Raw genomic sequence first — 15,436 nt, 5'->3', positions numbered from 1 at the left:
GGATAAAAGAAATAACTTTCTGAATTAACTGGCATCAGAGATGGCACATATGGACAAGAACCCAGCTAGAAAGCAGCTCAGATGTCTAGAGCCACGCCACCCTGAACTTGAACTCCCATCCTGATCTTATCTGATCTTGGAAGCTAAGCAGGGTCGGGCCTGGTTAGTACTTGGATGGGAGACCGCCTAGAAAGACCAGGCGCTGTAGGCGTTTAAAAAAAAAAAAAAAAAGCTCAGGGAAAAATGGACATGTGCTAGCACAATTTCTCTCAAATTATGGGGAATGTGATATAATCGGTCTACGACAGGAGCAATAGTTTGGAAACCTTGGGAAGCTCACGTTTCTTTAGTTATTTTTGTTTTACTAAACCATGTGAAGCGAGCACTTTTAAAAAGAAAGCAAAGAAAAATTAAAAAATTAAAGATGCAGCCTGGAGCATTTTCTTTTCGTAGGAGTCACCAAAGGTCTCTGCTTTGGGACACTGTCTCTCCTTTCTGTTCTCCTCTGTTACGAAAGGACAGAAACAAATCTCCGCTCAGAGCAGGCGTCCTTCAGAACGCCGGGGGCTGGCTTACGACCTTTTCCTAATTTCCCACCCAGCCTGGGATGTGAAATCTAAACAAGCATCTCAACGAAAAATTTTCTCATTTCCATCAAGCCTCTACGCTGAAGGGGGTGGTGGGCCAGCTCAAAATCACGGCTGTGGCTACGTTCCTCAGCCCGATGAAGACAAAAGCTCCAGCTGGAAATGCCCACAAGTCAGGAATACGTTGGGAAAAAAACTGATCATCGTCTGTGAGATTTTCCAGTAAACGCTTGCTCCCAAATCAAATATCCTAACGCTGCCGATCAGCAGGTGGAAATCACCAGCCACTGGCCTCGGCCAGTTGTCTGCTGAGCTAGCTGCCTGCTGACGGCTCCCTCTTTGAGTCGGTTAGGGTCCGGCACTTGAGCCCACAGGCCGGCTCCTCCTTTGAGGGAGGAATTCTGACCCAAACTGACCCTAAAACCGATTTCCTCAATCCCTCCTTTCTTTTCCCCAAACCGTTCAATCACAGGTTAAGGAAGGACGTACGGGGGGCGGGGTGTTTTATACGGCACTGTACCCTGGAAGAGACCCATTTCAGCGGACGGGGAAACTTCGCCACACACTTACACTCTGTCTGTTCACAGAGACGCTTTCTGCCTCGTAACAGACACCGTGAGAAAGTGCATTTTGACCCAGAGGAGAAGCTGAGACGCCACAGCGTGACCACATGTCCGTTAGAGAGTCAGCATAATTTAACAGGAAAGCGCGTTATCTATTTTACTAATCGCAGTGTTTTTGTCATGTGGGCTCCACTGGCCACCTGTCCTTTCTCCTTTCGATTGCGCGTCTCCGAGAGGGCGTGTCCCACGGTTCCGCCGCGAGGCACGCGCGCGCGGGGACGGGTCCTGTCCGCACACGCGGCCACGTCAGACCACGGACGTCGTGCTCTCGGGGTTCACGCGGACGAGTCTGGACGCGTTCCTCAGGTCCTGCAGCTGGCGGGCGGGCTTCCCCACGCCCTCCTCGAACCTCTTCTCCACCACCGGGAGGACCGTTTCGTACAGGAAGGACGCGTTTTGCCTGATGAACGCCTTCTTCTCGGGGTCCTGCTCGCAGCGCAGGCTGTAGTCCACGTGCTGAACGGCCACCAGGATGACCTCCAGCAGGCTCTCCAGGAGCACCACGTGCAGCTCCGGGAAGTACAGCTTGAGCGCCTCCTCCAGGAAGCCCATGGTCTGCTTGGTGAAGGCCACCACCGTGTAGCTGAGGCTCACCCAGCAGCCGTCCCCCGTGTACTGCTCGAAGTCGCTCACGCCACAGGCCCGCATCTCCTCCTGGAGTTTGCCCAGGGCCTCGGGGGTCATCAGGTTCATCCTCCGCCACATCTCCTCCGAGTTGCGGTGTTTCGTGGCTTCGATGATGATTTCTTTGTAACTGTGCAAGGCCACCTGGATGTCCTTCACCAGGAGGGCGTGGATGACGAAGGTGAGGTCTAGCCCGATGTCGCCCAGCTGCTGACAGTGCTCCTTCGCGACCTTCACACACTCGGCGGCCGTGGAGAGGCTCTCCTTGCTATCAAACACCTGCTTGCTGAAAGCACCCACAAACACGCCCATGGCCGACCGAGCCCAGGCCACGAAGGCGGAGTAGCAGCCACTGTCGGTGCCCGCGAAATCCGTCTCGAACTCCCGTGCGGTCTCGAGGAGGCTGGTGAAGAAGACGTGGCACAGCTTGTGAATGTAGAGCAAAGTGGACCCTTCGATGCGGAGCTGTCGGATGGCCGTGTGCACAGCCGCCGCCCTGTTCCTCAGAAACAGCTCGCAGGCCTTTGTGCACTGGCCAAGCCGGATGAGCTGAGACACTGCCCTGCGAGTGGCCTTGGGGCCACCTCTCAGAGACCGATCTGGAGAGAGTTCAAACACCAGCACCTTGGTGAGCTGTCGGACGCGCTCGTCCACTCTGGCCCTTAGTTCCTTTACGGGAGGAGGGCTGGGCTTGTCGTCCAGGTAGTGGTTCAACTTATCTAGCAGGTCGACGGCCCCTTCGAAGTCCCTCTGGGCAATGCAGACGTCCAGGTCCTCGGGCAGCTCCTGGATCCATTCCATGGACAGGTCCACCTTCTCTTCTTCCGCCTCCGGAGCTGCCGGCTCGTCTTCCTCGTCGTCCTCAAACGGGTTCCCCGCCTTGGCTGTCACTTGGGGCGGCCCCCGAGGGGCGGCTGCCTCCTCCTGTTCCCTCCGTCTTTTTTCGCCGAGGGCCCTCTTGGTTTTTTCCAGCACTTCCAACCACTCCCGTTTGATTTTCGCATTTTCCGCCTGGAAAATACGGCTCTCGGGGAACATCAGCAGCTTGAACATGTCCTTCATGGGCGGGTTGTCCTTCACGTTGACCACCGCCAGGCCGTCTAGGGAATACAGGGCGTTGTAGCGATACATCCCCCGCCGCTGGGGCAGCCAGGTGGCCACCAGCAAACAGTCGTTCATGAGGAAGCCGTGCACCCGCTGCAGCTGGGTCATGTGGTCCGCCTCGTACTCCACCAGGTCCCCGTTGTACACCAGGTACTGTCCCGGCGTCTCCAGCAGGTGCCTGCAGCCTTCCACCTTCTCCAGCAGGGTGGTGAGGGTGCGCTGCTTCCCCTCCTCGCCCGGACCCGCGGAGTCGCGGGAGGCGCCCCCAGCGGCGGGGAAAAGGCCAGCCTGGCCCCGGAGGTGGTCTCGGCCGCCCGCGCCACCCCCGCCGTCCTCCCCTCCAGAGGCCGCGGCGGCGCCGGCGGCGGCGGCAGGCGGGAGCAGGGTCAGCGGGATGCTCTCCAGGCTGCTCTTCTGCTCGGTCAGCAGGTGGCTGAGCTGGTACATCTCGCTCTCCAGGTAGGAGATCTCGCGGGCCGTCTCTATGAACTGCCGGTAGTTCTGGTACACGTTGCGCTTCAGGTTCTGCGCCGTCTCCTCCGCCAGCGCCTGGATGCGCTGCCGGTGCTCCTGGAGGTCCCGGTCCCCGTCCGACTGCTGCGAGAGCTGCTTCACGTACAGACGCGCGTCGAAGCCCCCCGACTCCAGCTGCCGCCGCAGGCGACTCGCCCCACTGTCCGACATCGCCATCGCCACGTCCGTCCGGGTCTCGCGCGGTCACTGTCACTCTCGCCGCCGCCGGGGCCGCCGCTGTCCCGGCTCACGCAAGGCGGGCGGAGCTGCCGGGATGAGGAAACGGGATGCGGGACGAGTACGCCTGCGCCGGGCTCTGAGCGTCCGCTGGTGCGCCTGCGCAGCGGGCCGAGCGCGGGTAGTGCGCCTGCGCACGACCGCCAGCGGCCTACAGCGCTTGCGCCGGAGGAGCTGTTGCGGAAGTCGGTGGAGGGCGAGGCGGGGCGGCGTGGGTATTGCGCATGCGCCGAGAGTGACGTCATTTGACGTTACTGGCGTATCGTGAGACGGTTAGTAGCCTCCCGAAACCATCCTCCGGTCTAAGCCTTGAGAACTCAAGTTTTGAACCCTCTACGAGGTGTCACGCTGAGTTCTCTTTTTTTAAGCCCCAGAACCTCGGCTTCGGGGTTTGGGTCCAGCTTCGTTCTCGTTCTCGAGTCGGTTTTCCGAGTTCTCGCGAGACCCGCGGGCCAAGCCGAGAGCAGCCCGAGAGCCGGTATCTCCCGGGAGCGCGGCCCGGCTCGCAGAGCGTCCGGGCGGAGCTGCGGCCTCGCGCGCGAGCGAGCACGACGCCGGCCGACCTCGCCCGGGCCCCCGGCAGCGATGGATGAGGACCTGGTTTTGGCGCTGCGGCTTCAGGAGGAGTGGAATTTGCAGGTGTCGGGGCGCGCCGCGGCCCAGGAGCCCCTGTCCCTGGTAGACGCGTCCTGGGAGCTGGTGGACCCCACCCCGGATTTGCAGGCCCTGTTTGTGCAGTTCAACGACCGGTTCTTCTGGGGCCAGCTGGAGGCCGTCGAGGTGAAGTGGAGCATGCGGATGACCCTGTGAGTCGCGAGGCCCGCGGGTTCCCGCGGCCCCCCGCCCTCCCCACTCCCCGCCCCGGCGGCCGGGGCCGTTAGACGCGGGGCTAGGGTCGGACCGGGGGTGGGGGCGGTGTGTGTGTGGGGGTGGGGGGATCCCCTGGGTGCCCCGCCCCTCGCCCCGCCCCCCCCTCCCTGAGAAAGACGCGCGCCCCGCCCCCCGCCGCGGTTCGATTCCTAACGGACACCGTGAGAGAGGACGTTTTTTCGAATGTCGCCCCGCTCGAAAATAAGAGCGCGTTTCCGATTTGTCTCATGGCCGTGCGTTAGGGCCCAGGGGCGGGAAGCCAGCCGCCCGTCCACCCCCAATGCGCGCGTTAGGGCACCTGCGCTCCGCGGGGAGCCCGCGGTTAGTGGGCAGGGGCGGCCGTCCCCACTGGCCCGGACCCCAGGGGTCTCCAGGGACGCCCCTAAGTGTGAGAAACAAGTGGGAGAAGTTCCGATTGGAAATCGTCCTCTCCTGTCCGCGGGCGGAGTTTTTAACGAGGTCAGGGGGCCGTCGTGTGCCACCCTGCTCATTTTGTTACGGAACGAGCCCAAATAAGACAGGTTAAGGTGTGACATGAAACTGTGCAGCACAGGTCTGCGTCGTAGAGGCTGTTACCGCCACAACGTGGGACAGCGCTAGGGAGGGCGTAGGGCCAGCGGCGCAGGTTCTGTCCCTCTGAGCTGTTGCAGCCTGGCCAGGGTGGCGGCAGTGCCCCTGCCCACATCGCCCCCTGCCTGGGTGAACGCCAGTCCGTCCTGACAGGGAGGGTGAGTGCGCTTTGGGGAAAGCCATCTGCCCCCAAGCGTTGGCTGTGTCATCCCCGTTTGCCTTTTGTCTGTGTTCGCTAATAACCTCGTGGTGGTGGCTTTTCAGGTGTGCTGGGGTGTGCAGCTATGAAGGGAGGGGCGGAATGTGTTCCATCCGGCTCAGTGAACCCCTCTTAAAGCTGAGACCAAGAAAGGATCTCGTAGAGGTAAGCGCTGCAGGTAAAGACACGGATGACATGCTAGATTAAGAGACAGCGTCAGATGAAGACACACGTATGTTACATGTACAGGGACGGAGGAAAGCATCTCATGTAAACATTTAAAGTTGTGGCTACCTTAGTATCAGACTAAAGATCTTAAGACGTTTCATTAGAGAGAGAAGGGCACATTATAACAACAAGCTAATCTGTTAAATAAAGATACCTTAACAATCTAAATAATTATGACCCTAAAAGTCATAACTTTGAATTACGTGAGGCATAAATTAGCAGTCAGAAAAATAAATAATCCACAGTTGTAGCTTCAGTTAACAACTCTCTTGATAACTCAGTGAATACACAGAAAATAGTAAACATAGAACCAAAAATTGAATATGATTAACCAAACCAACCCTAACGAAGATGCCCAACTGGACAGGAGCAGCTTAGTGAATATGTTGTGTAAATAAAAACATGGACTACCTAAGTTGCAACGAACGGGGTTCAGAAGAGCAAGGCCGTTAAACCTATGGCCCATTCTAGAAAGATGGTTCATGACTTTGTCATCTGAGAGGCATCTGTGAGCCAGAGAGGATTATCGCAGGTAGAGTAAGGAAATGCGTTTTTATTTAAAAAGCACTGTAACAGATTAATGCGATTGTTTTGTGTTTCAGACCCTGTTGCACGAAATGATACACGCCTATCTGTTTGTCACTAACAACGACAAGGACCGGGAAGGGCACGGCCCCGAGTTCTGCAAGCACATGCATCGCATCAACCGCCTGACCGGGGCCAACATCACGGTGTGTGAGCCGCGCCTGCACCCCGTGCTGCTTATTCCTCCAGGGTCCCCCGGGACGGGACTGGGTAGAAACGACTTCTGTCTTTGAGGGTCCCCAGTGAGCTAGAGGCCTAGGGACACGGCGGCTGGCCTGGCCAGAGTAGAGTGGCCACGGGCCCATGCCCCAAGGCCTCTGCCCGCTCCCAGGAGACTTCAGGCTTGTCACCCGGCCTGGGCTGTCACAGCTGTCCCAGGACCTGCCTTCTCTTGTGGTCTCCTCTGAACTGAACGGGACGTTAACCCCGCAGACATTAAGCGCTTGGTACTTTGGGTTTTCCCCGCCTTCAAAAGGCGGTGGATGCCAGCGTGATGGACAACGGAACGTGCTTACCCTCTGCGTTGCTAGCTGTCAGCGTTACTTTTCTAGAGCTTGTCGAGTTACTTCAAGCTCTGGAAAGTGGTTTGCATTAGGAAACAGTCACATAAACGTAGACTGGCAAACAAACTGCGGAGTTGCCGGCACACGAGACTTAGTTTCTTCCTTAGAATTTGCACTTCCGGCCAGGTCGTGGGTCGTCCCTGCTTTTGGGGACGGCTCTCTTCCGCGAATGTCTGTTTGTCTAGGAGGGGGGCTGGTCCAGCGCACACCCCTCACTCTTTCAGGTCACGTCCTGTTATCATGAACTCTACCGGGCATCCTGTTCATGGTGCTGCCCCGTTTTATTTTAGTGATTCCGTTGTTAAAAAGTGACATCCCAGGCTGTAGGGGTTACGGGAGCTGGAAGCAAAACAGACCCAATTCCTGGACTTTCTGGCCATCGAATTAGTGAGCAGAGTCCTCAACGGAAGGGGGAGGGTGGGGTCTTCTACGCCTCTTTGCCCCCAAACGTTTGTCCTGTCTCCTGCAGCTGCTGCAGAGGGCACTGTCTGCAGGCCTGCCAAGTAAGACATTTAGCTTGTGGTGGAGAGAGACTGAGTGTAAAACTAGCCGGAGAGGTGTAGAAAGCTTAGCATTCTTTCCCACAAGGAGAACTTTTAAAAAAATGTCTTTGGTAAAACAAAGTGCAACAAAAACCTCGTGCTGCTTGTCTGATACCAGTAGTAATGGCCCATTGAGGTGACAGTAGAAAAGGCACTCAGCCACTTGGGAGAATCAGTTTGTAATGGCGCCCTGCCATCTCAGTGCCACCAAGAGGGGAGGGCTCACCGTCCTCTCAGACAGGACTCCTGTGTCTTCCGCTTCGGGTCTTGGGACAGGTCACTGAGAGGGCGAAGCAACAGGATCATGTCGAAGGAGTGAAAAGCACATTTATTTGACTTGATGCGTGAAGGTTTCCACACAGCACGGACTTGGCACCTCTGTGCCAAGCCCACACATGCCCCTCGGGGCACAAAGCTGAAAGTGTTTGCATTCAGGAGACCGTTTCACCGATAGACATAACACGATGCCCCGTAAGGATCACTGCAGGGATGCGGGGCTGGCCGGATGCTCTCGTGGTTTGGGTCCAGCGTCTAAGGCGACAGTCCGCAGAGCTCAGTGGTGTGACTGACAGGGAGGAAGTCGTCTTTCCTGTGGCATTACGGAAAATCTCGTTTCTGTCCTGAGTTTGACCGTTTTAAAATTTGTTCTCTAAAACTTTCAGCACGTAGAGAGGCTTTTTTATTTTTTGTTTTCTCACGTTTGTCCTTTTTTGTACAGCTTCTGAGGTCTTACGTTAGCTGCTTTTTGCCATTAAAATGACCTTTCGAACAGAAGCTAAACACGGTTGTCTTTCCTGACATAAAATTTCCCAAACTGGGAAGGTGGCGGCGAACACAGCGGCCGCCGGTGCGTTTGCGGGCGCTGACGCAACCGCCCTCTCTGCGCAGGTGCACCACGCGTTCCACGACGAGGTGGACGAGTACCGGAGACACTGGTGGCGCTGCGACGGGCCCTGCCAGCTGCGGAAGCCCTTCTACGGCTACGTCAAGCGTGCCACCAACAGGGCGCCGTCCGCGCACGACCACTGGTGGGCCGAGCACCAGAAGTCCTGTGGCGGCACCTACGTCAAGGTCAAGGAGCCCGAGAGCTACTCCCAGAAGCGCAAGGGGAAGGCGGGCGCGGGCGGGCGGCCCGCGGCGGGCGGCAAAGGTGAGTGGCGAGGCCCGGGGGCGCCCCCCGTGCCTGGGGCGGCGGCTGACAAACAGGCCCCGCTCTGCGGGCGGGGGGGGGGGGAAGACCCCTGCCCCCCGTGTGACTCGGTCATGAGGAAACAGGAGGCAGAAAGGTGGTCGGAGCAGGAGCCGCAGCTGGGAGAACAATGCCCGGAACGGCCGTCCTCCCGACGCCCCTTCCTGCCGGCCCCGGCCAGGTGGCCCGCTGGCCAGGCGCCTCTCCACTGGGAGGAGGACGGGGAAGGGGTGCGACACACGTGCGCCAGCTCCGCCTCTCAGTCTCCCCTTCCGGGCAGGTTCAGGGGTCGTCGTGCCTGGTGAAGAGGTCTCAGGTTGCTGCGGTCGCTGCTGCCTCTCTAGGACGCCGTGACGTGCCCCAGGGACACATGCTGTGTCCCGAGTCTGAGCTGTTCACTTGCGGAGCTCAGGACACCTGACGTGGAGAGTGTCTCGGGGGGGCCAGAGCGCCCCCAGGGAGGGACGTGGGGGCCGGGAGGTTTCCGGGCGAAGGGCCTCATCCCGCGTGAGGCGCCACAGCCCTGCCCGAGGCGGCCTCGCCCTAGGAGCCACCTGAGGACGAAATGGTACTTTTTCATTTGGAGGAACTGTCCTTTGGGATGGGGGTGTCCTGGGCCCGTCGCTGCGTTCATTGGTCCCTGTGTCGAGGGAAGGTCTCGTCTGCCTGTCTTGCAGATAAAGCCAGCAGAGGCGAGACGCAGCCGCTAGTCCCGTTCGGTGGGAATGGCTACGTCCTGGGAGCGACGGGCCAGGCCGTCCCGCCCGGGGAGGTGGCCACGCCACGTGCTACTCGGAAAGCGCAAGATTCCTCACGTCACGACCGTTCGGCAAACACCGCGAGACCCGGTTCTAAAACCGAGGCGAAATTCGTCCAGAATGGTTCAAGTAAGAAAACTCTAGTCCCTCCTGTTCTTAGTAGCGGTCACCAAAGTGTTTTAAGCAACTACTTCCCCCGAGCGTCGTCGGCTCCCAGCGCGAAGGCCCTGCGGGGCGTGGACGGGCCTCCTGCGGCAAGCGCGGCCCTGGGCGACGGCGGCAAGCACCCCGCCCCCTCTGGGTCTCAGAGAAGGGCTTCGGCGTCCAAGGTCGCCCCGAGAAATTCCACGAGAGCAGCAGCGTCGGCCTCCGTGGCGGCCCCCCAGGACGCAAGCCGGCCGGAGAGTGAGGTCCCAGGCAAACGGCCCCGGCTGGAGGGTGAGGCCGTTGGTGCCAGCGGCTTCGTCAGGGAGCGCGCGCAGAGCGATGGTGACCCAGCCAGTGCATCCCCTGCCGCCCCGGCCCAGGGCTCCAGCGGCCCGCCCGGCCAGAGCGAAGTGGTCCGCTGCCCGGTGTGCCGGGGCCAAGTTCTGGCGTCTCAGATCAACGAGCACTTGGACCGGTGCCTCGAAGGCGAGAGCACCTCAGTCAGAAGGAGGAAAAACCTCTGAGGAAGAGGACGGGCCTCACATCCCGCCGTGCTACCTCACCGCGACCGCCGTGCCGGCCCCTCAGGGAGCTCTGCTTCGTGCAGAGATTCGTAGGTTACGACCTGCTTCACGTGGCCAGCACGGAGTGTTCTCGTTGACACGTGCGCACGTGAGATTGTGATCAGGGCTGGGAGGGCGCCCCGTCTGTGTCCACTCACCTTCCTCTTCTGGAGCCCGCAGTTCTGAATGTTCTCACACGTGTAGCTTTTATTAGACACTTTGTTTTTTCTTGCTCTTAAAGGTATTTGAATCTGTTAACCTACGTATACGTCCCTCAGAGTATTTAACGAGTAATTAAATATATGGTTAAATTGAATATTTATTAATGCTGAAACTCGTTCCCAGTGCTGTTAGTATTTAGCGTCAGGCATACTGACCACAATGAAAACCTAGAGTATGAAGTATGTTAGTTGTTTTACTCAAAATACTTTCCTAAATCTTTAAATTTTTTTTCTCGAAATCTTAACAGGAAATGAGTTTTATGCATTTTAAAGAATTTTATGTCTGTTTCACCTTGGTGGCAGATTTTAGGTTAAAATAGATAAAGAGTATAGTAAAACAGATTTATTTTTGAATATTACTAGTAACAAACAGCCACTATAATTCTGTGAGCCAGAGTTATTTTCTCAGACTTTAACACAGCGAGTGGCTAAAACTCGGTGCTAAGTAACTGGTACATAGGACAGCAAAGTTGCGTGCTGTTTCGCAGTGGAACGTTATCTAGAAACAGCATTACGAACCTTAAGCCAAAGCTGAAACCATTACGACAGGGAATACCACTTGTGCATTTAAAAATAAAAAGTCGTGTCGCGACGGGGGCACGGATTCTCCCCTGCTGTCTCAGGGCCGCCTCAGGGTGCCGCACGCTCCCAAGACCGCAGGCCCCGCCGTCTTTCTCCTCAGCTTCGTGCCACGTGACTTGTATGCGCATGAGGCGTAGGGTCCTAGGCGTGCGGCCGGTGGCCTCGCACCGTGCTTGGCTGCCGTCACTAGAGGGCGTCCTCGTGGCTGCGTCTTCCCAGCCGACTCCCGCAGCCCGAGGGCAGCCGCCATCGGCACCTCTGCCGCGCAGGCTAGCGCTAGCTCGCCTCGTTCTTGAACTCACGGTGCGGTATCTTTGTTGGTACGTGTGGCGGATTCTGTAGCGTTTGTGTGACTATGCCAAAGTTTACATGTCCATTCTAATATTAACAGGCGTCATTTCCAGTCAGGGCTGGCTGTTACGAATAGTGCCACTAAGAATGTCATTGTCATCTCGTGGCGGGCGCTCAGGGTCCGATTGCTGGGTCACGGGCTATGTTCACGGTTAGCGTTGGTGCATATCGCAGTTGACGCTCCTACGAGCAGCGGATGAGAGTTCTAGTCGTTCACCTGTTAACACTGTTCTCAGCCCTTGTCTTTTTAGCCTGTCTGGTAGACTGTTCACAGTTTTGCTATTTCTTAAGTATGAAGTTGAAAAGTAATATTTAATAAATATAAATGATTTAAAATGTGTGTATTGTGTTATAACGTGTGCAGTTATATTTTCATAGAAAATCTTTAATTCAGTCTCCTAAGTTATGTGCAGTTGAACATTTTTTGAGCCCACCTGGTACAAGGTTCTAGGGCTCTGAAGTAAGACACGTCCTCAGGAGCGTTACAGCCTGGTTGGGGGAGGCGGGGAGAGACAAAACCAGATGCATTTCCACACGGTAAATGCTGTGACAGGCTTCGGCTGACGCTGCGGGAACTAAGGGACAGCACAGCCGAGGGCCTTAGGTATGTTTCCTGGGGAAGGGGACATCTGAGCTGCTCTGGGACGAGTCAAGTCAGTCTGGTGAGAAGGTGGGAAGGGTCTTGCGACCAGGAGAAGCACAGAAGAGGCGTGGACAGACACGCAACCCCCTGGGAGGACAGCTGGCCAGAGAGGGTAGACGGGACAGAGCTAGCCACGCAGAACGTCAAGGGCAGAGCCTCATCTTTATGTCCAGTTAGTGTGGCCCCCGACAACACTGTCGATCCAGCCGGGCCTGGTGCCCTGGGGAATGGACGGGTTTGCCAGCCCGTACAGAACATCAGAGAACTGTTTTCATGGGTTCGCGGGGGGCACCATGGATGCGGGAAGGGTGACAGGACCTGCTGGGAAAGGAGGTGTCACATCGAAAGAGTCTGTCGGGTAAGTGATGACGGAAATGTTAGCCGTCAAGGAAACGGAAGCTAAACTGGGAATTTAAACCCTCACTTCAACCCGTGTTAAAGACTGGAGAAAACTTGCGCCCTAAGAAATCTGTTTCTTCCAAATCTGAGTCCTTCACTGTCTCATATCAAATAAGTTTTCCGTTCTAAGTTTCTCCCTTTGAAAGCAAACTTCCTACCCTAATGGCAGCTGGTGATTCTGGGTCAACCTATAAGCTGCTATCACCCTTCATTTGGGGAGTGGACTTTACGTTATAAAGTCCAAGTATAACTACGTTATCTAACAAAACTCTAGCAAGTTTTTCTTGCTTTTGTAGAAATATAAATGTGTGTCCTAACTAGAAAGTCTACGGTGGGAGATAAAATAGGACAAAAAACTTACGCTCTCCCACTGTCCCAAAGCTCTGACTTTTTTGCAAAGCCGATAGGATCTTCAAGTAAATGAGAACGTGAGAAGCAGCTGCTGAGGCCTCCAGCGGGGCTGCTGCCGGCTGGACCTGGCCGCGGCCCACGCGGACGGGAGCATCTCGCCAACGCCCAGCTGTTCCCAGCTCTCTATCGACGGGCGAGTTTCCCGTTGTCTCCGTGTTTGTCCTTGAGGCTGTTGCTGCCTTTTTAGCAATTTGTAGTTGCTGTTGACTAGCAGTGTGTCCACCAAGCCAAATACACGATTATTCCAGATTTAACCGCCCGGGGAGCCGAAATTAACAACAGGCTGCAGCGTGGAGACGAGCTCAGGTTTTCACTATTTCTGACATCCCGCCAGGGTGTCCGAAGCCCTTGACACACGTGCTCTGAAATGACCAGGAGGGCCCGATCTTGCGGGGCTCTGGACCCACATCCTCATCAGTTTCCCACGCTGTGCCCTGCGATGCAGGAAGGTGCCCCTGTCCCTCTCTGTGCTGGCGCTAAACCCGCCCGTGAGCTGTGCCGACGCTTACTGGGCACCAGGTGGCGCTCTTGGTCAGGTAAATGTCTCTGAAAACTCGCCGGCAAAGGGCAAGGGCCACTTGCCAACAACTGCCAGGGGAGCTGCTGTGCAGGTTCAGACGGGAGCACGGTCTACGGCCAGGTCCTGGGAGGGGGGACGCCGGGCTGAGAGCACATGCTTCGGACAAACGGCCTGACCTCGGGGCACCCTCACCTCCACTTGTTTTTATTGACCTTCCACTCTGAACACTGAGGCGACACCAGGCTCAGGCAGGAAAGAAGCCAGCGCCCACACTGAGCTCCTCCCGCGTGGCCACCTGGGCCCGGTGCTGGTGGCAGGCACTGCGACCCCTCGGGCCCACGGGACGTCCCCCACCCCACACCTGGGTCCCACAGAACCAGGGCAGCCTCTAGGATTCTGCCTGTCGGTGGGGACGCGGCTGGGCACTTCCCCAGGGCCACTGTCACATGCTTTTGCGGAAACACCACAACAAACGCTGACCCTTCTCCAGGCTCCTGAAGGCTCCGAGCCTGTGTGTTGTCAAGCACGGCCACCCCCGGGACACAAACCATCCAGGTCTGACGCGTTTCGTGCAAACTAAACACAGCTGACCCTCGGACATGGCTTTGAACTTACACGTGGGTTTTTCTCAATAGGTACTGTAACTGTTTTCCTTATGATTCTCTTAATCAGGTTTTCTTTTCTGTAGCTTACTTTAGTGTAGGAATACACTCTATAACCCACACAACATACGAAATACGTGTTAACTTTCTGTCCTTGGTGAGACTTCCAGTCAAAGGGCTAGTAGTAGTTTTCGGGGAGTCAAAAGTTACCATCGTTTTTGACTGCGCGGGGGGTCGGGGCCCTAAGCCCCCCGCTGTTCAACGGCCAGCAGTGTGTGAAATCTGCATCTACGTCAAAGAAACCACATCGAAGAATTGTTGTTTTACAGAAGATCCCTCACAGGGAGGGCTCTCTGTATCCGTACACACCTAAAGCAGCAGGTAAATACAATCAGCGTGCACACACACACGCAAATGGTTCCCAAGAACTCACTCACACAGATGCACTTACTCGTTCAGCTGCTCAAACAGCCGCCTCCACAGGGTCTGCGGACGGCTCCGGCTCCAGCTCCGGACGTGACGTCTGCGGTCACCGTGTCGCTGTCGGTCGGTCGCCGTCCTCGTCGCTGTGCGCCTTCATTTTGGGAGCACGCGTGTGTCTGTTTTGAACGCTTAGTGGCCCGTCGTGATCACGCTTTCCCTGTGGCTTCTCAGCTCCCCAGACCCCCGCCTCACTGTCCCGGGGACCCCTCGCCCTCCACGCTGGTCCGGCTCTGGCTCCCATGCTTCCTCCTCTGGCGAAGCGTGTCCTTCGGCGCATCCTGGGAACGGGCATGTCGCTGGGAAGTGTCGCGAGGCCAGTGTCCTCACTCTCCGTTGGTGACGTGCCTGAGCTTAGAATTCTAGTTCGGAGGTGATTTTCCTTCGGATTTTGACGGCATCGGCTCCCTGGCTCCCAGACTGGACGCTCAAAAAGCCGAAGCCATTCCCATGCCTAGTTCCCGACGTGGAAGCCGCTTTTCCTCTTGAAGCTCCCAGGGTTATTGGTCCCCAGGGCTCGGGGGGTGCACGGCGTGCTTTAGCGTGTGCCTGGCTGTAAGTTCGTGCCCTGCGTGTGGGGACGTCGTAATTACGTTCATCGCTTCTGGCCTCCGTGCCCCGCTCCCTGGAAACCCCATCGTGCAGCCGCCGCGTCCGCTGCCTGGAGCCTTCGCTTCTCTCTGAACGACCGTGCGGCGCTTCTGGATTTTGGAGACACCTGGTTCCCCATCCTGGCAAGGGTTTGACGTTCCTTTTCAAGAGCTCGTTCACTCTAAAATTTTTGTAAAATTTACAACAACTCGTTTGATTTAACGGACACGGTATTTGACCTTTCCTTCTATTCGTTCTAATTCTTGTCTTTCACGTCAGTTTTTCTTACCTGTCTCGGCAGTTCTCGCTTGCGGGTTCATGTTTAAGGGGAGGTACTTGGGTTTCCGGTTTGCCAGTAAATATTGGCAGCTGCCTCAACCCGAATCTCTCTCATCATCTCCCCAACGCCATACAGACCAGGTGTGGGTACCTGTCACGCGTACCCGCAGCGTCACCGTAAACGCATCCGGAAGAGACCGAGTGTGCGAGGGCAGAGTCGGGCGGGAGCTTGGGAAGGGACTCGGGTAGCGGGGCCGCCCGCAGCGGTGCACGGGGACGCAGCGGCCCCGCGAAGGGAGGACGCGATGCACCTGACCCCACTGTGCCGGGGCTTGGCCCCCCGACATCAAGAGGAGGGCGCCGGAAGGCTCACGAGCTCGGCGGGGGCCCTTCGGGGGGGAGGGGAAGATGACTCTTCAAGGCTTGATGGTCAGGGGAAGGAAGCAGGGGTCTTA

At 57.0% G+C, this 15,436-nt stretch overlaps 2 protein-coding genes and 1 pseudogene across 4 annotated transcripts; 2 read left to right on the top strand and 1 right to left on the bottom strand.

Moving 5' to 3' along the window:
* Nucleotides 1-6: 6 nt before the first annotated feature.
* Nucleotides 7-3,773, bottom strand: EXOC8 (exocyst complex component 8). The gene has a single exon (XM_011380887.2). The coding sequence runs from the start codon at nucleotides 3,626-3,628 to the stop codon at nucleotides 1,457-1,459; it is 2,172 nt and encodes a 723-aa protein (XP_011379189.1). The 5' UTR covers nucleotides 3,629-3,773; the 3' UTR covers nucleotides 7-1,456.
* Nucleotides 84-211, top strand: LOC111731955 (annotated as a pseudogene).
* Nucleotides 3,774-3,929: 156 nt separating the features above from the next.
* Nucleotides 3,930-11,396, top strand: SPRTN (SprT-like N-terminal domain). Of its 3 annotated transcripts, none has more exons than XM_011380886.2 (5): nucleotides 3,930-4,494; nucleotides 5,393-5,492; nucleotides 6,158-6,286; nucleotides 8,134-8,379; nucleotides 9,090-11,396. In XM_011380886.2, exons 1-5 carry the CDS (start codon nucleotides 4,274-4,276, stop codon nucleotides 9,861-9,863), a joined length of 1,470 nt encoding a protein of 489 aa, XP_011379188.1. In that variant the 5' UTR covers nucleotides 3,930-4,273; the 3' UTR covers nucleotides 9,864-11,396. The 3 variants fall into 3 exon arrangements, with proteins under 3 accessions (XP_011379188.1, XP_011379186.1, XP_011379187.1); XM_011380884.2 differs by having other exon boundaries at nucleotides 8,134-8,395; nucleotides 9,112-11,396; XM_011380885.2 differs by having other exon boundaries at nucleotides 4,332-4,468; nucleotides 8,134-8,395; nucleotides 9,112-11,396.
* The last annotated feature ends 4,040 nt before the right edge of the window (nucleotides 11,397-15,436 follow it).

This window comes from Pteropus vampyrus, unplaced genomic scaffold (genome assembly GCF_000151845.1).
Source record: "Pteropus vampyrus isolate Shadow unplaced genomic scaffold, Pvam_2.0 Scaffold412, whole genome shotgun sequence".
In the NCBI taxonomy this organism is placed as follows: domain Eukaryota; kingdom Metazoa; phylum Chordata; class Mammalia; order Chiroptera; family Pteropodidae; genus Pteropus; species Pteropus vampyrus.
Note: the sequence above shows the minus strand (reverse complement) of the source record. Positions and strands in the feature narration are given on the sequence as shown.